Source organism: Scyliorhinus canicula, chromosome 22 (assembly GCF_902713615.1).
Source record: "Scyliorhinus canicula chromosome 22, sScyCan1.1, whole genome shotgun sequence".
NCBI classification, from domain to species: Eukaryota; Metazoa; Chordata; class Chondrichthyes; order Carcharhiniformes; family Scyliorhinidae; genus Scyliorhinus; species Scyliorhinus canicula.
The window spans coordinates 22751106-22778018 of NC_052167.1; the positions used below are offsets into that span (position 1 = coordinate 22751106).

Here is a 26913-nt window from a genome sequence, read left to right on the forward strand (position 1 = left end):
AAGTGGGTCGGTGCAGACTCGATGGGCCGAATGGCCTCCTTCCACACTGTATGTTCTAAATGTTGGTTTACTTTGTTTAGTTTTTTTAACTGCTCTGGCATTACCCTAACCCTGAGCGATCTGTAAACAAGAGATTTATTTGAAGATGTTGTACACATGTCTGGGGTAGCTTTGTTCGGATTATATAACTTGTTGCGGACAGGATTTGTGTGTTCCCTTTTATTACCTATGGTCAATATCTTTGTATATAAGGGGTGTGTATTTTGTTCCACTCAGAGCGATATCCCAATTAAATAATTTCAGCAGCAAGTTTTCAGTGAGTTTTAAAATAACGAAGGTTAATTGTTGCCATACACTGGATTTTTCAATACACCATCTCACACACACTATCGCACACAAAGGTTAGGTGTGGATGAAAGTAAATCAATCTGATTATAACTTGTAGTTATTTTAGTCTTATTCATGGCAGATCTGTAATTTCTTCGATAATTCAAGTTTTTTGTTGAAGTAAAGATCTTGTAAAATATCTTTATATAAACTGTGAGGTTTCTGGGCCACACGGTGGCAGAGTGGTTAGCACTGCTGTCTCACGACGCCAAGGTCCCAGGTTCAAACCCGGCTCTGGGCCGCTGTCTATGTGGGGTTTGAAAATTCTGCCCATGTTTGCATGGGTTTCGCCCCACAACACAAAGATGTGCAGGGTGGGTGGATTGGCCACGGTAAACTGCCCCTTAATTGGAAAAAATGAATTGGGTACTCTAAATTTTTTTTTTTTTTAACTGCAAGGTTTCTTGTAGTCGACCTTCCAGAAAGTTAGTTCTCAAGTGAACTCAAAGTTGGAAAAGGTTGGAGGAAGTCCTCAGCACCTCTCACTTTCAAGGTATCGCTGTTTCTTACATTGGCTGTTTGAGTAACATGCAGCTGGTTAGTTGATGGCTTTCTGTTGGAACTCTTTCTGCAGATCAGCTTCTTGGGATTTTTTAAAAGCAAATTGAAAATAAGGCTGCCTGATCACGTGACTTAATCCAGAGACGCTGAGCGCTTGTCCCACAATTTCAGTTTGAGAAACAAATTCACTTTTAAAAATCTGGAAACAAAAAGGTTGCCAATCAAAGTGACAGCAAAGCTGGCTCGCTAATGTCCTTCTGGTGTCCCAGTTGTTATTCCAGCTCCTCACTCGTCTGGCGCACTGTTAAACGCCCTCTGAACTGGCCGAGGAAGCCAATCAGTCAGACAAGTAAGGATGGGAAATAAATGTCGGCCTTGCCAGTGATCTCCACTACCCAAGAATGTAGGGGTGGTGAGGGCAGCACGGTAGCACAGCGGTTAGCACAGTTGCTTCACAGCGCCAGGGTCCCAGGTTCAATTCCTGGCTTGAAGGAGCCCTTGGGGCACTTGAAGCTCATTTCTCCAATAGAAGAGTTTGGGCTGGTGTTTTAATCAAGAGAGTAATCTACTTTCTCATCACATTCTCAGGTTGCGGGAGTCACTGGCAAAGCAACATTTATTTCCTGCCCTAACTTTGAAGTGTTGCCCACTTCAGAGGGCAATTGACAGTGCACCACATTGGTATTGGGACTGGAGTCACAAATGGGTCGTTAAAAGCACGTTAGTGCACTGGTTGGTCTCCCAGACTGATGACCAACATTTTTGTGTCCAGGGTTTTAATACCAGTTCTCAAACGGCGATTTGCACTCGCGTTCTCTGGATTGTGTTCAGTAAAGTGACGGGTGCACCACCATACCCAGCACTGGAGTGTACGCTTGGGAGTTGTTTGTTGTTGGGAAGACCTACCAAAAAATGAAAGCTCGGGATGATGAAAGTGGAGACCAAGATGGGCAATATTGCAGAGGTAGAAAGAGGCACCAGTTGTGGGATTTAATGCTTGGTTTAGCTGAAGTCGGGCACCATCTGAGGTTTGCAGTTTCGATTGATAAAAGACTGAGATCGAACACTTATCAAGAGCAAGGAGAAGAGACCAGCGTAAAGTTTTCATGAACGCAGGGCCTCACAAAGCACTTCACATCCATCGAGGTACCTACTTGGTGTTGGAGTTCAGTTTATATAAATGGTGGAAAAATTAGAATCATAGAATCCCCACAGTGTAGAAGGCGGCTGTTCGGCCCATCGAGTCCGCACTGGCCCTCTGAAAGATCACCCTACCTATCCCCATAACCTAGTGACCCCACGTAACCTTGGAACACTAAGGGGCAATTTAGCACGACCAATCCACCTAACCTGCATATCATTGGACTGTGGGAGGAAACTGGAGCACCCAGAGGAAACCCATGCAGACATGGGGAGAACGTGCAGGCTCCGCACAGTCATCCGAGGTCGGAATCGTACCTGGCACTGAGGCAGCAGTGCTAACCACTGTCTAACTGTATACTGAAGAAGTATCACATTAGTGCGTGGTACAGAAGGCAGCAGTAATTTCCCTATATTGCTGGTCTGTACATCACAGTAATTACAATGCTTATTCTGGGCCTTCAACAAACTTCCTTACAGTTCTGGACAAGTTCTACTTTGCTAGATATAGAAGTGGTTATTGGTAAATCTTTCTCCAGGTCCTATCCTTCTCCACCAGTGTAATGCCTGCCGTTTACCGTACCTTGATTAGACCACACTGCAATACTTGCAGTGACGTGCAGGTTAGGTGAATTGGCCGTGCTAAATTGCCCTTAGTGTCCAAAAAGGTTAGGAGGGGTTATTGGGCTACGGGGATAGGGTGGAAGTGAGGGCTTAAGTGGGTCGGTACAGACTCGATGGGCCCAATGCCTTCCTTCTGTACTGTATGTTATATGTAAATGGCACCTTTTAAAGGAGAGGCAGTGGCATCGTGGTATTGTCGCTGGACTAGTAATTCCGAGACCCAGGGTGAGGACCTGAGGACCCAGGTTCGAATCCCACCACGGCAGGTGATGGAATTTAAACTCGATAAAACATAAAATATTAAAAGTCTAATGAAGACCATGAAACCATTGTCAATTGTCATTTTTAAAAAAGAGCTCGTTCACTAATGTCCTTTAGGGAAGGAAATCTGCTGTCCTTACCCGGTCTGGCCTACATGTGACTCCAGACCCACAGCAATGTGATTGACTCTAAAGTGTTCCCTCAAGGGCAATTAGGGACAGGCAATTAATGCTGGCCCAGCCTGCGAATGCCACGCCCCATGAACGAATAAAAAACAAAATATAGCAAAATGCCACAAGACGCTTCACAGGAGCACTGGCAAACAGAATTTGACACTGAGTCTTGTAAGGGGATTTTAGAACAGATGCTTGTCAAAGAAGTGGATTAAGGAGTGTTAATGGAAGAAAAGATTAAACAGGTTGGAGTTTTCTTTTCTTTACAAAAGAAGTTTGAGAGGTGACCAAATAAAAATCTTTTAAATTACATAGGGATTTGAAAGGTTAGACATATAAATGATCTTTCACTACTTGGGGAGTCCAAAATAGTCACTATAAATTTAATAAAGAACTAGGGAAAACATGTTTACCCCAAGACTGATTACTGGCAGATTTTGTTTGATTTTGCTCCTCGATATAGCGCCTTCAGGTTTTAAAGTTGCTCTCTAAATTCGGCTTGTTATTGTAGTAAGTGGAACCTGCTACCCGGTAGCAATTGAGGTAAATACCATCGCTATCTTTCAGGAGAAGCTAAGTAAATTCACGAGGGAGAAAGGTTATGCCGATGGGGGACAAAGTAAGGTGAGAGGAGGCTTATCTGGAGCATCATCACCAGTATAGACCGATTGGAGGGCAGCCCGGTGGCGCAGTGGGTTAGCTCTGCTGCCTCACGGCGCCGAGGTCCCAGGTTCGATCCCGACTCTGGGTCACTGTCCGTGTGGAGTTTACACATTCTCCCCGTGTTTGCGAGGGCTTCGCCCCCATAACCCAAAGATGTGCAGGCAAGGTGAATTGGCCACGCTAAATTTCCCCTTAATTGGAACAAAATGAATTGGGTACTCTAAATTTATTGGGGAAAAAAAGTATAGACCGCTTGGGGCAAATGGCCTGTTTCAGCGCTGTAAATTCTCTGTCAAGCCTTGTGTGCATGAGGGAGATGCAGAGTAAATAGAATCTTGGACCCCCGTCGCGGTGGGGAAAGGGCTGTAAAATGCAGCCCTTCAAAAGAGTCGTTCAAAAGTCCATTGATTTCAGCAGTGTTAGGAATGGGTTAACAGACCTTCCAATTAAGTACTAATTTGATATCAATTATCCGGTGGCAGTCACTGATACAGGTTACAGGTGACATTATTTGTTGGAGATCTGTGTGTGAAGTTGGATCAAAGAAATAAAGGTGTTTCGTGGAGAAGCAGAACTCGTGTCTCCTCTACTCTACAGCAACCCAGAAAGTTACACAAGAGGAATCGTAAATTCCCACCAATGTAAAATTCCATCCCAGGTGTGAGCGAGGGAGAGATTACAGTCCGCATGCAACTCTTTCCAGCTGTCCATTATTTGATGTGCATTTATCCCCTTGTCTTAATTTTCTTTCAAAGTTCTTGCAGCAGGTCCTACGTTACAATAAATTGTTTCTTCGCCCTTTCATTGCAGGTATTACTTACAACAAACACTGAATGATACAGTAGGGAAGAAGATTGTCATGGATTTCCTGGGTTTTAACTGGAACTGGATTAACAAGCAACAGACTAAGCGGAACTGGGGACAGCTCACATCCAATCTACTGCTGGTAGGGATGGAAGGTACGTAGTCACTCTTTCTAGGGTCCTTCATCCTCGTATTCTTAACCTATCACTTTTCAGATTTCTAAAAGTAAATCTTCAAGCCGATTCATTGACATTTCAGCTGTCCTGATGGAAGTCTTACCAATAATTAAATAATTTAACAATTTAGAAGCAGTGCGAATGTTAATATTTCTCTATTTGCATATTCTTGAAAAAAATACACATACTGTCAAAGTTTTTTGCCTTGCATTCATCAGGACAGACCCAAGAATGCCAAATTCCAAAGGGAGCAGCAGGTTATACTTGCCATTCAGTGGGGTGGAATTCCCACAATAGATAATGGAGACAAAAAATATATTTGTGAGTCCAAGATCATAGAATCGTAGATATTTGAGGGAGGTTTTGATCACGATCAAGAAGCAGAAACTGTTTCCACCGGTCAGTGAGTCGGTAACCAGAAGTAAGGTCGCCAATGAAAATCGCTTATTGTCACGAGTCGGCTTCAATGAAGTTACTGTGAAAAGCCCCTAGTCGCCACATTCCGGCGCCTGTCCAGGGAGGCTGGTACGGGAATCGAATCGTGCTGCTGGCCTGCTTGGTCTGCTTTAAAAGCCAGCGATTTAGCCTGGTGAGCTAAACCAGCTCAAGGACTTTTAGGACATGGGTTCCCCTATAAGAACGTGATGGGTTCCATGTTGACTTTTTACTGACAAGTGGATAAATATTTGGAAGAAAAAGTCAAAAGGTTTTGGAGTTAGGGCAAGTGATTAGGTGGCTGGCTCTTTCGGAGAGCTGGTGATGGGCTGAATAGTGGTCTCCTGTGCTGGAATATCCTAGAATCCTATATGTCAACAAGAGTAGAATACATGCACGAGGAACTCGGGCGCAAACTGTACAATCATCTGGTCAATACTGTGTTATTCCTGGTCACCCAAGCCTCAAAGGAACCATTCGAGCTCTGTGCAGGAAGGCCTGAAGTTACTTTGTAGCTGTATATGTAAGATTATAAATTGTATAGGAAAGATTATCCAGCATTTTACTTCAAACTAAATTATGTGGTTATATTAAGGGGATGCAGGGTTAAGCAGGTAGATGTACAATAATGTTAGGAAGGTCTTCGTACATTGTGGTCAACCCATGGAATGGCCATCTAAGTAGAGTAATGGAGATGAAAACACTCAGACTATTTAAGAATCAATTGGATGCTGCAAAGGGGCAACTATGCGGGGAGGATTTTTCTGGATCGATCAATTGAAAATGGGCTTGACCTTCAAATGGCCTTTTCTCTTTTTCTAGGAAATGTCACGCCGGCACACTATGATGAACAGCAGAACTTTTTTGCACAAATTAATGGTTACAAACGCTGTATTCTCTTCCCACCTGATCAGTTTGATTGTCTATATCCATACCCAGTTCATCACCCGTGTGACAGACAGAGCCAGGTAAGGCATCCTTTAATCAATAATCCGACTTATAATAATCGCCTGAAAGTGGCATTCATTTTCCAAAGTAAGCTGTTCTCATCTAAATACTGCTCCTCAAGGACCCATTAATAATAATCTTTATTGTTGTCACAAGTAGGCTTACATTAACATTGCAATGAAGGGGCAGCACGGTGGTGCAGTGGGTTAACCCTGCTGCCTCACTGCGCCGTGGTCCCAGGTTCGATCCCGGCTCTGGGTCACTGTCCGTGTGGAGTTTGCACATCCCCCCGTGTCTGCGTGGGTTTCGCCGCCACAACCCAAAGATGTGCAGGGTAGGTGGATTGGCCAAGTTAAATTGCCCCTTAGTTGGGAAAAAAGGAATTGGGTACTCAAATTTATATTTAAAAAAACAACCTCTAACTTACTTGGCCGCTTGACCAAAGTCCAGTCCTGCGGAGGCGCAGAAATTCTCTCCTAAATATTGGGAGGCCAAAGGCATTGTCTTCAGATCCCGCCACAAACCCTGTAGCCTACCCAACTATGCCATCCGTCTCTCCGGAGACTGCCTGAGACTGAACTTGTCTGTTCACAAGCTGGGTGCCCATATTTGACCCAAAGGTGTTGCTCTGACCACATAGCTGTGCCATCGTGGAGATCTCCTATTTCCATCACGTCGCCCACTTCCACCCCACCAGCTCCCCCATGCATGGGTTACCTCTTAACCTGATTATTCCAACACTCTCCAGTCCAGCCTCCCATGTTCTACCCTTTGTAAGCTTGAGGTCATCCAAAATTCTGTTGCTTGAGCACAAAGTCACTCCCAGTCTCGCTGCCCAACACTGGCTTCTGGTTAAGTAACACTTCAGTTTAATATTCTCGCTGTTGTTTACAAATCCTTCTGTGGCCTCACCCCCTCTCCTCTCTATTAACTCCCACACCCCTCTCAGATATCTGCACTCTTTCAATGCTGGACTGTTGAGCATCTCCCGTTTTAATCGCTCCACCATTAGTGCCCGTACGTCCATCTGCCTGAGCCCCAGTCTCTGAAATTCCCTCCCTAAATCTCTCGGCCTCTCTAACTTTCCTCCGTTAAGGTAATCCTTGAAATCTGCCTCTTTGGTCATGGCTCCTTCCTCAGAAGAATGGAGAAGTATGTTCCAGAAACATTTATATAGACAAAGTCAGAGATGCCGGACAATGCTTGGAATGCGAGCATTTGCAGGTAAATCAAATCATTACAGATCCAGAGATAGGGGGTGATCACAGGTTAAAGAGGTGTGAATTGTCTCAAGCCAGAACAGTTGGTAGGATTTTGCAAGCCGACAATCACCAGGCAGGAATGTTCCCTTCCAGTCGGGGAACACTTCAGCAGTCAAGGGCATTCAGCCTCTGATCTCCGGGTAAGCGTTCTCCAAGGCGGTCTTCAGGACACGCGACAACGCAGAATTGCCGAGCAAAAGCTTATAGCCAAGTTCCGCACGCATGAGTGCGGCCTCAACCGGGATCTTGGATTCATGTCGCATTACATCCACCCCCCACCTTCTGGCCTGGACTTGCAAAATCCTACCAACTGCTCTGGCTTGAGACAATTCACACCTCTTTAACCTGTGATCACCCCCTATCTCTGGACCTGTAATGATTTGATTACCTGCAAATGCTCGCATTCCAAGCATTGTCCAGCATCTCTGACATTGTCTATATAAATGTTTCTGGAACATACCTCTCCATTCACCTGAGGAAGGAGCAGTGCTCCGAAAGCTCGTGTTTGAAACAAACCTGTTGGACTTTAACCTGGTGTTGTAAGACTTCTTACTGTGCTCACCCCAGTCCAACGCCGGCATCTCCACATCTTTGGTCATGCTTTTAGTCAAATGACCTAATACCTTCCTATGACTCTGTGTCACATTTTGTTTGCTAGCAGGCCTGTGAAAACCCCTTGGGGCATTTTGTCACGTTGAAGTTGTTGGAAAAGGACAACTTGAACTCCTTGCCCGTGGTCATAGATCATGGCCACCTCATGTATTTTCCTCTATTTCTTTCTTTTTCTGAAGATTTTCAAACTGGTCTCCTTGGTTCCACTGTGAATGCAGATAACCCGCCCTCAGGCCGTGGTCAGTACTGATCTGATGTGACCTGTTTGTTCGTGAGGGCTGCCATCCGTTCTGTGCTTTCCGACAGCAGCAGTGACACGATGGGTTCAGCAACATCACGGCACTCTGTGGGGCTGACTGTTCCGAAAAAGGTCAAAGTCACCTTTACTTCAAAGTCCAGGGGACCTTGACCCATTACTCAATCAGCAGAAACATAAGGCAACAACCCGCCCTTTTCAGTGCTGATTTGAAGAGCCCGTCTTAAGGATGGGAACGATAGAGGAATATAAATACCACAGTGATCCCCTCCTGAGGCCAGGTTTGAGGTTTACGATAGCCCAACTTTTCCTCAGAATTCCCGTATTCTAGAAGATTGGGTGAGCAGTCAACTATTGATGCAGGAAGGACGGGTTGCCCACACTTATCAGAAAGCGATAATATGTGGAAAACGCTGACAATAATCCTTACAGTGGAGAAAGAGGCCATTCGGCCCATCGAGTCTGTACCGACCTTGCGAAAAAGCACTCTACCAGGCCCAAACCCCTACTCGATCCCCGTACCTCACCTTCACATCTTTGGACACTAAGGGGTAATTTGGGATGGCCGATTCACCTAGCCGGCACATCTTTAGACTGTGGGAGGAAACCGGAGGAAACCCATAGTCTCGGGTTGCCTTTTGTGCACGCATTTATTTTTCACATTGGGGTCTGGGCAGCAGCAAGAAATGGAAGACCAAAGGGTAAATGTCATAAATTGGAACTGAGAAAGCTTAAGAAACAAGAGAGTCATAAAAGCAGAGAAATAGAGCAAGAAATGAGAGAAGGGAAGGAGTTTCGGGAAGTTGCAAAAACCCGTTCGCGTCAAAACATTTCCTGAACAAAGGGGCACTGGAGGGGGGGGGGGAAAGAAAAGTGTTTGGTTTGGGCGAGACCAACCGAAGGAGGGCATGGACTCATTGAACGTTTGCTTGCCTAAATTTCTGACGAGGTAGGTAACTCCCATCGGCGAAGTCCTCTTTGGGAGAATGCGATTGATTTTAACCTTGGTTTTTGAAACGGTTTTTCTCTTCTATCATCCATCCAGGTGGATTTTGAAAATCCAGATTATGAAAGATTTCCCAACTTCAGGAACGTTGTAGGATATGAAACAGTGGTTGGGCCTGGAGATGTTTTGTACATCCCTATGTACTGGTAGGTAAAACACCAAACTTAACAGCACTTGTTACAAATTATTGCAGCACATTACGGTTCAAAAATGCATGTTGGTCACTCTCCCAGCAGCAAATGAAAGAGATTCAGTGTGGGGAAGCAGATTAAATTACTGGGAACAAAAGCGAAACACAAATGAGGATGTATTTTCATGTATCATGGACAAAGGGGTGGCATTCTCTCAAGTAACATGTAATATACCATTTGCTGTATACACTGGGATAGCTGTGTTTGATATGGAAGAGTTCACATTTTCCCCATTTACCTATAGTGTGGGTAGGCGTGGTTGGAGAAACCTATGCGGAGCATTAGAATAATGTACTTTTCATTCCATATCTGAACACGGACAGCATTTCCTGTGATGTTAGGATACTTGTACAATAAGTGGGGCAAGATTGTCAGAGCAATAGGACAATTTACTCTGCACTGACCTGCAGCAGTAGCTTTATCAAAAGTGCAGGCGTGAAAAGAACTTTATTCTGGAGCAAGATTATCTGCAGTAAATTCGGTGTTGAGAAAACTGCGCAAATTGCGAAGGGCATGTCACAACTCATTATCTGAAGCAATCCTGGTCTACATATTCAGGGTGAGAAATAGAGGAACAGGAGTGGGACGATCACTTGATTAAACCCGCTTCTGCATTTTGTCTCAGTTGCTTCATGAAACTCTCCATTTGAAAGAATCCGAGAGATCAACATTATTGCAGCACAAAAGGAGACCAATTGGTTTACCCTTAGATAGAACATAGAACGATACAGCGCAGTACAGGCCCTTCGGCCCTCGATGTTGCACCGACATGGAAAAAAACTAAAGGCCATCTAACCTACACTATGCCTTTATCATCCATATGCTTATCCAATAAACTTTTAAATGCCCTCAATGTTGGCGAGTTCACTACTGTTACAGGTAGGGCATTCCACGGCCTCACCACTCTTTGCGTAAAAAAACCCACCTCTGACCTCTGTCCTATATCTATTACTCCTCAATTTAAGGCTATGTCCCCTCGTGCTAGCCACCTCCATCCGCGAGAGAAGGCTCTCGCTGTCCACCCTATCTAACCCTCTGATTATTTTGTATGCCTCTATTAGGTCACCTCTTAACCTTCTCTCTAACGAAAACAACCTCATGTCCATCAGCCTTTCCTCATAAGATTTTCCCTCCATACCAGGCAACATCCTGGTAAATCTCCTCTGCACCCTTTCCAAAGCTTCCACGTCCTTCCTATAATGAGGCGACCAGAACTGTACGCAATACTCCAAATGCGGCCATTCTAGAGTTTTGTACAACTGCAACATGACCTCATGGCTCCGGAACTTAATCCCTCTACCAATAAAGGCCATTACACCATAGGCCTTCTTCACAACCCTATCAACCTGGGTGGCAACTTTCAGGGATCTATGTACATGGACACCGAGATCCCTTTGCTCATCCACACTACCAAGAATTTTACCATTAGCCAAATATCCCTCATTCCTGTTATTCTTTCCAAAGTGAATCTCCTCACACTTCTCCACATTAAACTCCATTTGCCACCTCTCACCCTTGTTGCAGAGTACAGCTATTCGGCTTTAGTGTACTTTACTCTCACATTCACGAGAAACCAGGTGAAGACTATTAAGAGTAATAAACTAGGCCTTAATTGCGAGGTATAGCACGGGCTATTCCAAGCCGGCATGCCAGAGAAACCTATTCAAGGATTGTACAGGCACATATATTTCAGATTCAGTTACAAGAAATTAACTTGTACCTATCATTTGTTACTAGTTATCCATGTCCAATTCTGACTGTTGATTAGGTTTACATCATGCATAGTATACGGGAACAATTAACCAATTACAAGTGCGCGTGTACTTAATTATAATATACCATCAGTACAAAGACATGTACATGCTGTCTCCTAATATTTATCATCGGTTCCTCATTATCAGCACTGTGGGTATCAATCACCTGCTTGTGTGATTCCTTTAACCTATAATACCCATTTCCCAAAGTAAAAGTGTTACAGCAATAAACAGTTTGTTTGTGTTTATGCCTCCCTTTCGGTCTCCTGTCAAACAATCTGGCACCAGAGCAAAGTGGTGAACGTTCCCACATTGTCCATTGCCATCCTTGATAATGACTATCTGTTGCTTGTCCTTCCTGGGCCCCCATCACCAGCAAGATGTGTCCTTGGTGGTTTCCTACAGCTGATACTTCAGTACAGATCAATACAGAAGAACTTTAACCCCGTCAGCACTTGGTGGATAGCTAGAGTTTCAAAACTAATTCAGGTATAGGGTGTGATTCTCTTAAAAGAGAACAAACTCCCATAGCGGGCACGTTTAGCCACGTGTTTCCCGGCGCTCGCTATGGGACGCGCGGCCAAAGCGGCACATAGCCCCGTTTTGTACAGTGGGGAGCTCCACTCGTCATAACTCCCCAGTGTAGCGAGCGGTCGTGATGCCATTTTAAAATCGGGGCTGGTTTAGCACAGGGCTAAATCGCTGGCTTTTAAGGCAGGCCAGCAGCGCGGGTTCAATTCCCGTACCAGCCTCCCCAAACAGGCGCCAGAATGTGGCGACTAGGGGCTTTTCACAGTAACTTCATTTGAAGCCTACTTGTGACAATAAGCGATTTTCATTTCAAATAGTGTCCCAATCTCCGAGGGCCCGAAGCGACCGCCTCTGTTTTAAACTCAGCTTTCCAACGATTGCATCCGTTCAGCTATTTTAATTTCCCCGCTGCTTCCGGGATGTTTCGCTGGAATTGCAGTAATGCACCTGAAATTTTCTTTCCACGTCTTTGAGCTTTTAGGGAACACCCTGCAGTGCTCCTCCAAACACGGGGCTGTGACCAGAAAGAACATTTTGAGCTGCATTGTACCAAGATGAAGGACAGGTTCCTAGTCTTGCAGTGGTACAAGCTATTTAAGCTGAATCACATGTCACTGGAAACACTATCTACTCAAGTTGATTCCTTCAATCTGTGGTGTATCGGTACCAAGATATTATATACCTGTAGCGATGATATTAGTTTCCATTGTTCCCTACTCCTTTCAGCCCTCGTAAGATAATCAATGGATGCTCTGCTCCCAAGTATTTTCCTCCTGTTGCTTTGAACTGCATAGGAGTGGCACAAATTAGATGCAATTGCATCTGGAATGATTTTCTTTTTAGAATCATAGAATCCCTTCAGTGCAGAAGGAGGCCATTTGGCCCATCAAGTCTGCACCGACCCTCTGAAAGAGCACCCTGCCCAGACCCACTCCCCCGTCACCCGACCTAACCTTTAGACACCAATGGGCAATTGAACTTGGCCAATCCACCTAACCTGCACATCTTTGGACTGTGGGAAGAAACCAGAGCACCCGGAGGAAACCCACGCAGACACGGGGAGAACGTGCAGACTCCGCACATGTGTCACACCCCTTTGTCACCGTGCCGGTTCGGAGGGGAGCCCCCAGGTGGTGGTGTTCCCATGCGTCGGCTGCCCTTGTTCTTCTCGATGGTAATGTTTGTGAGTTTGGATGGTGCTGTCTAAACAGTCTTGGTGAGTTCCTGCAGTGCGTCTTGTAGACGGTACACACAGCAGCCACTGTGATGGAGGCAGGGAAACAATGCCAATCAAGTGGGGTTGCTTTTTCCTGAATGGTGTTGAGCTTCTTGATTATTGTTGGAGCAGCACTCATCCAGGCAAGTGGAGGATATTCCATCACACTCCTGACTGCATTGTTGATGGTGGGCAGGATTTGGGGAGTCAGGAGGTGAGTTACTCGCTGCAGGATCCCTAGCCACCAACCAGCTCTTGAAGCCGCAGTATTTATATAGCTAGTCCAGCTGAGTTTCTGATCAGCGGTAATCCCCAGGATGTTGTCCATGTCTTAGAATCATAGAATCCCTACAGTGCAGAAAGAGGCCATGCGGCCCATCAAGTCAACACCCACCCTCTGAAAGAGCACCCTGCATAGGTGAACGCCCCCACCCTATCCCAGTACCTTACCTTTTGGACACTAAGGGGCAATTGTGCACGGCCAATCCACCTAACCTGCACAACTTTGGCCTGTGGCAGGAAACTGGAGCAACCGGAGGAAACCCACGCGGAAATGGGGAAAACGTGCAAATCCACAGTCGCCTAAGGCTGGAATTGAACCCGGGTCCCTGGCGCTGTGAGGCAGCCGTGCTAACCATGGCGCCCAGTGTTGTATTTGGACATGGACTGCTTCTTTTACACATGCTTACCAAGAAAGTGAGGTACCGTAAAGTCTAGGGATCTGTACCAGGTATTGCTTCCCAGCATTAGCAACGCCACGTCACTCCGCCTCTGACCCCACCTCACGGCCGCTGTTAAGTTTGGTGAAGCTCCAATACTCCTGCATGTCAGTCAAGATAATGATTCAGACTTTGTCTGGAGTCCACCTGTGACCATGTTACTACCTGGCATCTCGGCTTGCAGCAATAAAACGCAGTGACTTTTCAAACGCAAGTAGCAAGTAAATAGGTTTCACGCAACATTGGGTTAGGATGAACAGGAAGCTAATAATAATAATGGTTGTAGAATTTGAACAATATGTCCCTGCTGGTAGTCTCTGAAAATGTGTTCCACATCAGTGCCCCCATAGTAATAATTTAAATTAATTCCAGGTGGCATCATATTGAGTCATTGCTTAATGGAGGAATCACTATTACTGTCAACTTCTGGTACAAGGTAAGTGCAGCAAGAGACCGATTCGCATTGTTACAATCAACTGTTTCGAGCAAGCCCTTGAATGTGTTATCATCTCCCAAATCCATGCCCATCTTTCCAGGATCTTCATGTTTCAGTCCCTTCAATCTTCTGTCCAATACCGAAACATAATACTGCCACAATATCAAAGTCATAAATGACACCCAATGTGATTGTGACAAAGGTTAACTTCCCCTCCTGGTTCTTCGCGTCCTGTCTTTACCGTTTGGCACGGTTGACCGCAGCATGCGCCTCCTAAGCTGCAAGGTGGCACTGTTTTCACCTGCTTCCAGTGTGCTGAAGGTGCGATATAAATATAATCTGTTAGTGTTCAGAGAGAAACACCAGTAATAATTGGTAATTGGGATGGCACGGTAGCACAGTGGTTAGCACTGCTGCTTCACAGCGCCAGTGTCCCACGTTTGATCCCCGGTTTGGGTCACTGTCTGTGCGGAGTCTGCACGGTCTCCCCGTGTCTGCGTGGGTTTCCTCCAGGAGCTCCGGTTTCCTCCCACGAGTCCCGAAAGACGTGCTTGTTAGGTGAATTGGACATTCTGAATTTTCCCTCCATGTACCCGAACGGGCGCCGGAGAGTGGCGACGAGAAGCTTTTCACAGTAACTTCATTGCAATGTTAATGTAAGCCTACTTGTGACACTAATGGTTTCTCAGTTGTAGAAGAGCAGGGTGCAATTAACACCTCAGTTGGCCTCCAGTTGAAACCAGCAATTTTTTAGGTGCTGGTTGGTGTCAACCAGTTGAAAATTCTGTTTGTACAAAAGTTTTTTTTTCACAACTTAATGTATAACTGAAATTTCTTCTTCCCAGAGTGGAATGGGTTAGATTATTCTCAAATGTTGTGCCTGATAAATCCACACAAATGCAGTGTGCACGTAATATTTGCAAGTCAAAAGACTTCCAATGTTTCACAGACATGTGTTGAATAGATTTTCAAACAACAGTGCGGTGGAATTGCACAATTGCTGATAATGTTCCTGTTTATCTTAAGGGTGCGCCAACTCCAAAGAGGATCGAGTACCCATTGAAATCCCATCAGAAGGTCGCAATTATGAGGAATATAGAAAAAATGCTGGGAGAGGCTCTTGGGGAACCACAGGAGGTAAACCACATTCCAAATCTCAGTTACTCCACAGATATTCTTCAATGCTAAATAGCAGCAGGCAACATTAAACACAGTTAGCGCAAGACATGCGTCGCAACCTAGCAGATCTCCCTGGTGTGTAGTAACTGTGGTAAGTAGATAGTGGGGTTCTGTTGTAACAGAAAGCAGCCACTCACTCACAGAGTATGAGTATCACCGACAAGACCAGAATTTGTTGCCCATGTCCAATTTCCCTTGAGACTGTTGGTGACCCACCTGCTTGATTGCACCTGAATGGCTTGCTCGGACATTTCCGAGGATAGTTACGTGTCAACCGCATTGCTCTGCGTCTGGAGTCGCATGTAGGTCATACCGGGTAAGGACAGCAGATTTCCTTCACGTTTCGTGAGCGAGGTGGATTTTTCTGACAGTTCAGGGTCGCCATTACAGATACTAGCTTTCATTCCAGATTTATTTTACTCACTTACCTGACATCTCCCAGCCAAAGTGGTGGGAATTGAAATCACGTCTCCAGATCATTAGTCCAGTCCTCTGAATTACGAACAGCGACACAATTCTTTTCAGCGCCTTTAATGGAATAAAGCATGCCAAAGTGCTTCATGGGAGCGCTGCAAAACAAAATGTGACAGCGAGACACATTAGAAGATGTGAAATTAGAAGATCTTTTTTTAAAATAGTTTTATTCAATTTTTAACATTTCAAGTATACAATCCAACAAAACCACAAAAAACTACCGAGCCCCCCCCCCCCCCCCCCCCCCCCCACCCACCTACCCAAAAGCTGACAGGAACCAACTCTTTAAAATGTACCATAAACAAACTCCATTTCTTGCGGAACCCCTCACGCACACCCCTCAAAATAAACTTGACTCTCTCCAAATGCAGGAACTCCCATCAGATCCCCCAGCCACACTGAGGCACAGGGCGAAGAGGCTGACCTTCACACTTACAGGACCCACCTGTGAGCAATCAGCGAGGCAAAGGTTAAAACATCTGCCCCCTACTTCTGTCTGCAACTCCGGCAAGTCCGACACCCCGGATTTGGTCTCCAGGGGACTGGGTTCCAAATCCACGTCCAAGATCACTGACGTGCTAAAAAATGACCTCCAAAATCTCTCCAACTTTGAGGAGGACCAGAACATAGGTGCATGATTAGCTGGGCCCCCTCCCACATTGCTCGCAAGTGTCCTCCAACCCCTCAAACAACCGGCTCATCCTCGACAGGTGCACCCTATAGTTGGACCAGTCCCAACCTCGCGCACGAGGTTGAGGCGTTCACCCTCCGCAGCGCCTCACACCACAACCCCTCCTCCAGCGCTATCCCCAGCCCCTCCTCCCTCTTGGCCTTGACCCCCTCTAATGACACCCTATTCTCTTCCAACATTCTCCCATAAATCGCCACGGTGACCCCCAACCCCATCACTGTCAACACCTCCTCCAACAATGAGGAAGGCGGCCACCAAAAAAGTCAGAAAATCCTTCTTGGCAAAGTCCCGCACCTGCATAAATCTAAAGCCCCCCCCCCCCCCAACCGCGGAATCCCAACCTTCTCCATCAACTCCTCCAAACTCGCAAACTGCCCTTCCAGCAAGAAGAAATCAGAAGATAGTGACACAAAAGCTTGATCGAAGAGGTGGATATTAAGGAGTGTGTGAAAGAGGTAATGCAACACCGTGAGGCGGACATGTAGGGGCAGGCCTTGCTCGTGCAGCTTGTAGATTTACATCTGATGATAACAGGACAACTTTCCACATCTTTTGACTTGTAGCCAAACCTAACTGTCATGCTTACTTATCGGTGTGGTGGAGATCCTGAGGGTTGTTCGACGATCCTGTCATGGCCTTGGCCTTTCCAAGCAACATAGACGGTGATATTCTCCTGCTGTTCATCAAGAAAAGCACAGGAAGAATATTACATTGAATCCCAACAGTGCAGAAGGAGGCCTTTCGGCCCAGCGGGTCTGCACCGACCCCTCTGAATGAACACCCTGCCTCGGATCAATCCCAGCAGGTCTGACAGCACCTGTGGAGAGAGAAGGGAGCTAATGTCCCGAGCGGATGGCTCTCTGTCAGAGCTGGGGAATTGAACCCGCGCTGTTGGCCTCACTCTGCATCACGAACCAGCTGTCCAGCCCACTGAGCTAAATAACAGCTGGGAGGACAACTTTCCACATCTTTTAACTTTTTAAAATCCCTGCGGTGCTGAAGGCGGCCATTCGGCCCATTGAGCCTGCACCGACCCCGCTAAAAGAGCACCCGAACCCCGGCCCACCATACCGCCAGAACCCCACCTGGCTTTTGGAACCGAAGGGGCACTATTGGCCTGGCCGATCCACCTCATAGAATTTACAGTGCAGAAGGAGGCCCATCGAGCCTGCACCGGACCCTGGAAGAGCACCCCATCCTATCCCGGTAACCCAGTAACTCCACCCAACCATTGTTTAGGACATTAAGGGCAATTTATCATGGCCAATCGACCTAACCTGCCCATCTTTGTTCTTCTTTCATCTTTGTGGGAGGAAACCGGAGCACCCGGAGGAAACCCACGCAGACACGGGGAGAACATACAGACTCCACACAGACAGTGACCCAAGCCGAGAATCGAACCTGGGACCCTGGAGCTGTGAAGCAACTGTGCTACCGTGCCGCCCCTAACTGGCACATAAGCACATAAGAACTAGGAGCAGGAGTAGGCCACCTGGCCCCTCGAGCCTGCTCCGCCATTCAATGAGACCATGGCTGATCTTTTTTGGACTCGGCTCCACTTTCCGGCCCGAACACCATAACCCTTAATCCCTTTATTCTTCAAAAAACTATCTATCTTTTATCTTAAAAAACATTTAATGAAGGAGCCTCAACTGCTTCACTGGGCAAGGAATTCCATAGATTCACAACCCGTTGGATAAAGAGGTTCCTCCTAAACTCAGTCCTAAATCTACTTCCCCTTATTTTGAGGCTATGCCCCTTAGTTCTGCTTTCACCCGCCAGTGGAAACAACCTGCCTGCATCTATCCTATCTATTCCCTTCATAATTTTATATGTTTCTATAAGATCCCCCCCGCATCCTTCTAAATTCCAACAAGTACAGTCCCAGTCTACTCAACCTCTCCTCGTAATCCAGCCCCTTCAGATCTGGGATTAACCTAGTGAATCTCCTCTGCACACCCTCTAGCGCCAGTACGTCATTTCTCAGGTAAGGAGACCAAAACTGAACACAATATTCCAGGTATGGCCTCACTAACACCTTATACAATTGCAGCATAACCTCCCTAGTCTCAAACTCCATCCCTCTAGCAATGAAGGACAAAACTCCATTCGTCGTCTTAATCACTTATTGCACCTGTGAACTAACTTTTTGCGACTCATACATTAGCACACCCAGGTCTCTGCACAGCGGCATGTTTTAATATTTTATCATTTAAATAATAATCCCTTTTGGTATTATTGCTACCAAAATGCATAACCTCACATTTGTCAACATTGTATTCCATCTGCCAGACCCGAGCTCATTCACTTAACCTATCCAAATCCCTCTACAGACTTCCGGTATCCTCTGCACTTTTTGCTTTACCACTCATCTTAGTATCGTCTGCAAACTTGGACACCTTGCACTTGGTCCCCATCTCCAAATCATTTATGTAAATTGTGAACAATTGTGGGCCCAACACTGAACCCTGAGGGACACCACTAGCTACTGATTGCCAACCAGTGAAACAGCCATTAATCCCCACTCTTTGCTTTCTATTAATTAACCAATCCTCTATCCATGCCACTACTTTACCCTTAATGCCATGCATCTTTATCTTTTGCAGCAATCTTTTGTGTGGCACCTTGTCAAAAGCTTTCTGGAATCCAGATATACCACATCCATTGGCTCCCCGTTATCTACCGCACTGGTAATGCCCTCAAAAAATTCCACTAAATTAGTTAGGCATGACCTGCCCTTTATGAACCCATGCTGCATCTGCCCAATGGGACAATTTTCATCCAGATGCCTCGCTATTTCTTCCTTGATGATAGATTCCAGCATCTTCCCTACTACCGAAGTTAAGCTAACTGGCCTATAATTACCCGCTTTCTGCCTACCTCCTTTTTTAAACAGTGGTGTCACGTTTGCTAATTTCCAATCCACCGGGACCACCCCAGAGTCTAGTGAATTTTGGTAAATTATCACTAGTGCATTTGCAATTTTCCTTGCCATCTCTTTTAGCACTTTGGGATGCATTCCATCAGGGCCAGGAGACTAGTCTACCTTTAGCCCCATTAGCTTACCCATCACTACCTCTTTTGTGATAACAATCATCGCAAGGTCCTCACCTGTCATAGCCTCATTTCTATCAGTCGCTGGCATGTTATTTGTGTCTTCCAATGTGAAGACCGACCCAAAAAACCTGTTCAGTTCCTCAGCCATTTCCTCATCTCCCATTATTAAATCTCCCTTCTCATCCTCTAAAGGACCAATATTTACCTTAGCCACTCTTTTTTGTTTTACATATTTGTAGAAACTTTTACTGTCTGTTTTTATATTCTGAGCAAGTTTACTCTCAGAATCTAACTTACTCTTCTTTATAGCTTTTTTAAAAAATAATTTTTATTGATATTTTCAAAAGATATCAAAAACAGAAAATTACAACAAGAAAACAGTATTAACAACAACAAAAAAAGAGAAAAAACATAATAACCCCCAAAACCAACCCCCCCCCCCCCCCCCCCCCCGAAACTACAAAAAGAAGAAATAGGTGAGCATCTGGTATATTCAATAAACACATGTACACGTTTCTCGCTCTCTCTCTCTCTCTCTCTCTCTCTCTCTCTCTCTCTTCCCCCCCCCCCGGGAAAGGCTGCCACCGCCTAAAAAACCCCAGTACTGCTCCCCTCAGGGTAAATTTCACCCCCTCCAGTTTGATGAACCCCGCCATATAATTGATCCAGGTCTCCACGCTTGGGGGCCTCGCATCCTTCCATTGAAGCAAAATCCTCCGCCGGGCTACTAGGGACGCAAAGGCCAGAACACCGGCCTCTTTCGCCTCCTGCACTCCCGGCTCCACTGCAACACCAAAAATTGCGAGTCCCCAGCCTGGCTTGACCCTGGATCCTACCACCCTCGACACCGTCCTTGCTACCCCCTTCCAAAATTCCCCCAGCGCTGGGCATGCCCAGAACATATGGGCATGGTTCGATGGGCTCCCGAGCACCTAGCACACCTGTCTTCGCCCCCGAAAAACCTACTCATCCTTGTCCAGGTCATGTGGGCCCTATGTAGCACCTTGAACTGTATGAGGCTAAGCCTCGCACAGGAAGAGGAGGAATTCACTCTTTCCAGGGCATCCGCCCACATCCCCTCAATCTCCTCACCCAGCTCCTCTTCCCATTTACCCTTCAGCTCCTCCACCGAGGCCTCATCCACCTCCTGACTGACTTGGTACACATCCGAAATTCTCCCTCCTCCAACCCACACCCCCGAGAGCACCCTGTCCCGTACCCCACGTGGGGGCAGCAGAGGGAACCTCTCCACCTGCCGCCTGGCAAACGCCCTAACCTGCATGTACCTAAACATGTTCCCGGGGGAGCCCAAACTTCCCCTCTAACTCACCCAGGCTCGCAAACCTCCCATCCACAAACAGGTCCCTCAACCTCCTAATACCTACCCTGTGCCAGTCAAGAAACCCGCCATCGATGCTCCCTGGTACAAACCGGTGGTTCCCCCGTATCGGGGACTCCATCGAGACCCCCACCTCCCCCCTATGCCGTCTCCATTGCCCCCAGATTTTGAGGGTAGCCGCCACCACCGGGCTCGTGGTATACCTCGTTGGAGGGAGCAGCAACGGCGCCATTACCAGCGCCTCCAGGCTCGTGTCCACACAGGACGCCATCTCCATCCTCTTCCATGCTGCCCCTGCCCTGTCCATTACCCACTTACGCACCATCGCTGCGTTGGCAGCCCAATAGTACCCACAGAGGTTGGGCAACGCCCCCCCCCCCCCCCCCCCCCCCCCCCGCCCCCATCCCTGCCCCGCTCCAAAAACACCCTTCTCACCCTCGGAGTCCCATGCGCCCATACAAATCCCATAATACTCCTGTTGACCCTCCTAAAAAAGGCCTTCGAGATAAGGATGGGGAGGCACTGGAACAGGAACAAAAGCCTCGGGAGCACCGTCATCTTGACTGACTGCACCCTGCCCGCCAGCAACAGCGGCAACATGTCCCATCTTTTAAACTCCTCCTCCGTTTGCTCCACCAGCCTAGTGAGGTTAAGCTTGTGCAGGGCCCCCCAGCTCCTAGCCACCTGGACTCCCAGGTACCTAAAGCTCCTCCCTGCCCTTTTCAGTGGGAGCCTACCAATCCCCTCCTCTTGATCCCCCGGGTGCACGACGAACAGCTCACTCTTACCCAGGTTGAGCTTGTACCCTGAAAAGCCCCCAAATTCCCTAAGAATCTTCATCACCTCCGGCATTCCCCCCACTGGGTCCGCCACATATAGCAACAAGTCATCTGCGTATAGTGACACTCGGTGCTCCGCCCCACCCCGCACCAGACTCCTCCAATTCTTCGACTCCCTCAACGCCATGGCCAGGGGCTCAATTGCCAACGCAAAGGGGACAGCGGGCACCCCTGTCTCGTCCCCCGGTACAACCGAAAGTACTCCGATCGCCTCCTATTCGTGGCTACGCTCGCCATTGGGGCCTCATATAACAGCCTCACCCAACTGGCAAACCCCTCCCTGAACCCAAACCTTTCCAGCTCCTCCCACAAGTACCCCCACTCAACCCTATCAAATGCCTTCTCCACGTCTAATGCTACCACTATCTCCGCCTCCCCTTCTACCGCTGGCATCATTATAACATTCAGAAGCCTACGTATATTGGTGTTCAGCTGCCTTCCCTTCACAAACCCCGTCTGGTCCTCATGAATGACCCCCGGCACACAGTCCTCTATCCTTGTGGCCAAGATCTTCGCCAACAGCTTGGCATCCACATTTAACAACGAGATCGGCCTATATGATCCACACTGCAGGGGGTCCTTGTCCCGTTTAAGGATCAAGGAAATCAGCGCCCGTGACATAGTCGGGGACAAAGCCCCCCCCCCCCTCCCTTGCCTCGTTAAAGGTCCTAACCAACAGGGGGCCCAGCAGGTCTGCATACATTTTGTAAAATTCGACCGGGAACCCATCCGGCCCCGGCGCCTTCCCCGACTGCATGCTGCTTATTCCAGTAACCAGCTCCTCCAGCTCAATCGGCGCCCCAACCTCTCCACCTGTCCCTCCTCCACCTTCGGAAATCTCAGCCTGTCCAAAAATCCGTCACTCCACCAATCTCCCTGGCCGCATCCCGCTTACGGAGCTGATGCGTCAGCATCCTACTCGCCTTCTCCCCGTATTCGTACACCGCTCCCTGTGCCTTCCTCCATTGAGCTTCCGCCTTTCTGGTGGTCAGCAAGTTGAACTTGACCTGAAGGTTACGCCGCTCCCTCAGGAATCCCTCCTCCGGAGCCTCCGAGTATCTCCTGTCCACCCTCACCATCTCCCCCACCAACCTCTCCCTCTCTCTTATCTCTCCCCTCTCCCTATGGGCTCGGATGGAAATCAACTCCCCTCTAATCACCGCCTTCAATGCCTCCCAAACTGTCCCCACCCGGACCTCCCCATTATCATTGGCCTCTAAGTACCTCTTGATACACCCCGAACCCGCCCGCCCACCTTCTCATCCGCCAGCAGCCCCACCTCCAGGCGCCAGAGCGGGTGCTGGTCCCTCTCCTCCCCCAGCTCAAGGTCTACCCAGTGCGGGGCATGATCCAAAATGACTATGGCCGAATACTCGGCATCCTCCACCCTCAAAATCAGCCCCCTGCTACTTTATAGCTTTTTTAGTAGCTTTCTGTTGCCCCCTAAAGATTTCCCAGTCCTCTATTCTCCCACTAACCTTTGCCACTTTGTATGCTTTTTCCTTTAATTTGATAGTCTCCCTTATTTCCTTAGATATCCACGGTCGATTTTCCCTCTTTCTACCGTCCTTCCTTTTTGTTGGTATAAACCTTTGCTCAGCATTGTGAAAAATCGCTTGGAAGGTTCTCCACTGTTCCTCAACTGTTTCACCATGAAGTCTTTGCTCCCAGTCCACCTTAGCTAGCTGTTCTCTCATCCCATTGTAATCTCCTTTGTTTAAGCACAAAACACTAATGTTTGATTTTACCTTCTCACCCTCCATCTGTATTTTAAATTCCACCATATTATGATCGCTCCTTCCGAGAGGATCCCTAACTATGAGATCATTAATCAATCCTGTCTCATTACACAGGACCAGATCTAGGACCGCTTGTTCCCTCGTAGGTTCCATTACATACTGTTCTAGGAAACTATCGCGGATACATTCTATAAACTCCTCCTCAAGGCTGCCTTGACCGACCTGGTTAAACCAATCGACATGTAGATTAAAATCCCCCATGATAACTGCTGTACCATTTCTACATGCAACAGTTATTTCTTTGTTTATTGCCTGCTCCACCATAATGTTACTATTTGGTGGCCTATAGACTATTCCTATCAGTGACTTTTTCGCCTTGCTATTCCTGATTTCCACCCAAATGGATTCAACCATATCCTCCACAGCATCGATGTCATCCCTTACTATTGCCCGGATGTCATCCTTAAATATCAGAGCTACACCACCTCCCTTACCATCTACTCTGTCCTTCCGAATAGTTTGATACCCTCGGATATTTAACTCCCAGTCGTTACCATCCTTTAACCATGTTTCAGTAATGGTCACTAAATCATTGTCATTCACGATGATTTACGCCATCAACTCATTTACCTTATTCCGAATACTACGAGCATTCGGGTAAAGTACTCCTATGTTGACTTTTATACCTCTGTTCTGAATTTTAACACCTTGATCACTAATCTCTTAAGTTATTTTTCCTCTTAACGTTTGTCCTAATTTTCCTTGTCGTTGAACTCATATCTTCATCTTTGAACTTGTAGCCAAACTTAACTGTTGTGCCTTGCAGTTACGTTCTATCTTTAGCAAACATAATCTGAGCAATCATTAATCAAGTGAAAGAATTATGGTTGAATAAGGTAAAGTCAGGAGGAATATTAGAGTGATTTAAAATAACGATCATACATCACATTGCACCCATAACATTAAAGCTCGAATATGCTTTTTGGCCGATTCGACAGTATCAGCTGAGCTAAATGGATAAGTATGGGAAAACTTATCAAGATCTTCAGTCAGTAGAAAGCTGTAAAAAAAGCTGTCACTGTCGACTGGGAAATGAGAACCAATGTCCCAATGATGTGATTGTGAACCGCTGAAGTATCACGTTTTGTGCTTAGCGCATTAAACAGAGTAAATGCAGGAATCAACGACAGAACAATAAACATGCCTACCCAACACTTAACACGACACTATAGATTTGAAAACAAACTCATCAGCAACAACAAATGCATAACATTATGCATTTGGTGTTGCTGATAAGTTTGTTTTCAAATCTATACCGTCATGTCAAGTGTTGGGTAGGCATGTTTATTGTTCTGTCGTTGATTGGGACATTGGTTCTCAACCTTAATTGCGCAGGTTGAATAATTGAAATATAACGCCGATTTAACTGGTGACAGTGATGACGTAGGTTTCCCCCTCTCGCCTCACTCTCTTCCCTCCCCACCAACACCTGCTGCTCTTCCCGCTCTCCGATAATCCACAGCTTCCTGTTTACTTGAGCAGCATTCTAAAGCTAACTCTTTATTTGCTTCCCGGCTAGGTTGGGCCATTATTAAACACGATGATTAAAGGTCGATACGATTAACCGTCGCGATGCGGACTGTTCAAAGACACTTGCTTGGAGTTAATGGTGCCGGACTGAGCATAATGTACAACGAGTGTTACATGCCTGGACTTTACCGACAACGCAGGAACTCTTCCACTTGTTCAAAGTTGGCTGTCGTTGATCATTGAAGTGAATTTTTATATCTGCCATCTGTGTGCCTGTCAGACAGAAGATTGACACCCGACGTCTGGTATCAAATGATTGGCACATTGCCCTGAAAACATTATAGCACTGAGTGTGTATGTAGACCACTTTCCACCAACTTATGCAGCTTTATGTTTCTTTCTGAAATGAAAACGAATGAGTCATTGTACTAATGCTGCTGGGGTGGCGGTACCCTGCTCAATGCTGCTGGAGTGGCAGTACCCTGCTCAATGCTGCTGGAGTGGCAGTACCCTGCTCAATGCTGCTGGGGTGGCAGTACCCTGCTCAATGCTGCTGGGGTGGCAGTACCCTGCTCAATGCTGCTGGAGTGGCAGTACCCTGCTCAATGCTGCTGGAGTGGCAGTACCTTGCTCAATGCTGCTGGAGTGGCAGTATTGTACTAATGCTGCTGGGGTGGCAGTATTATGCTAGTGCTGCTGGGGTGGCAGTTTTGTGCTAGTGCTGCTGGAGTGGCAGTACCCTGCTCAATGCTGCTGGGGTGGCAGTATTGTGCTCAGTGCTGCTGGGGTGGCAGTATTGTACTAATGCTGCTGGGGTGGCAGTATTGTGCTAGTGCTGCTAGAGTGGCAGTATTGTGCTCAGTGCTGCTGGTGTGGCAGTATTGTGCTAGTGCTGCTGGGGTGGCAGTATTGTGCTCAATGCTGCTGGGGTGGCAGTATTGTGCTAGTGCTGCTGGGGTGGCAGTATTGTGCTAATGCTGCTGGAGTGGCAGTATTGTGCTAGTGCTGCTAGAGTGGCAGTATTGTGCTCAGTGCTGCTGGTGTGGCAGTATTGTGCTAGTGCTGCTGGGGTGGCAGTATTGTGCTCAATGCTGCTGGGGTGGCAGTATTGTGCTCGGTGCTGCTGGAGTGGCAGTACCCTGCTCAATGCTGCTGGGGTGGCAGTATTGTGCTCAGTGCTGCTGGGGTGGCAGTATTGTACTAATGCTGCTGGGGTGGCAGTATTGTGCTAGTGCTGCTAGAGTGGCAGTATTGTGCTAGTGCTGCTGGAGTGGCAGTGTTGTGCTAGTGCTGCTGGGGTGGCAGTATTGTGCAGATGCTGCTGGAGTGGCAGTATTGTGCTCAATGCTGCTGGAGTGGCAGTATTGTGCTCAGTGCTGCTGGAGTGGCAGTATTGTGCTCAGTGCTGCTGGAGTGGCAGTATTGTGCTCAGTGCTGCTGGGGTGGCAGTATTGTGCTCAGTGCTGCTGGGGTGGCAGTATTGTGCGAGTGCTGCTGGGGTGGCAGTATTGTGCTCAGTGCTGCTGGGGTGGCAGTATTGTGCTAGTGCTGCTGGGGTGGCAGTATTGTGCTCAGTGCTGCTGGGGTGGCAGTATTGTGCTAGTGCTGCTGGGGTGGCAGTATTGTGCTCAGTGCTGCTGGAGTGGCAGTATTGTGCTAGTGCTGCTGGGGTGGCAGTATTGTTCTCAATGCTGCTGGAGTGGCAGTACCCTGCTCAATGCTGCTGGGGTGGCAGTATTGTGCTAGTGCTGCTGGGGTGGCAGTATTGTGCTAATGCTGCTGGAGTGGCAATATTGTGCTCAGTGCTGCTGGAGTGGCAGTATTGTGCTCAGTGCTGCTGGAGTGGCAGTATTGTGCTAGTGCTGCTGGAGTGGCAGTATTGTGCTCAGTGCTGCTGGAGTGGCAGTTTTGTGCTAATGCTGCTGGAGTGGCAGTATTGTGCTAGTGCTGCTGGAGTGGCAGTATTGTGC

General features: G+C 47.2%; 1 protein-coding gene across 1 annotated transcript in view; it reads left to right on the plus strand.

Annotated features, from left to right (window-relative positions):
* The window catches only part of hif1an (hypoxia inducible factor 1 subunit alpha inhibitor), a 65023-nt gene extending 38690 nt beyond the window's left edge, over positions 1-26333 (plus strand). Inside the window, exons 3-8 of the mRNA XM_038783049.1 lie at positions 4560-4708; positions 5987-6132; positions 9288-9394; positions 14032-14095; positions 15122-15232; positions 24993-26333. Of these exons, the coding sequence (XP_038638977.1) occupies positions 4560-4708; positions 5987-6132; positions 9288-9394; positions 14032-14095; positions 15122-15232; positions 24993-25037 (622 nt within the window). The 3' untranslated portion in view covers positions 25038-26333. The remainder of the gene's footprint in view (positions 1-4559; positions 4709-5986; positions 6133-9287; positions 9395-14031; positions 14096-15121; positions 15233-24992) is intronic.
* The last annotated feature ends 580 nt before the right edge of the window (positions 26334-26913 follow it).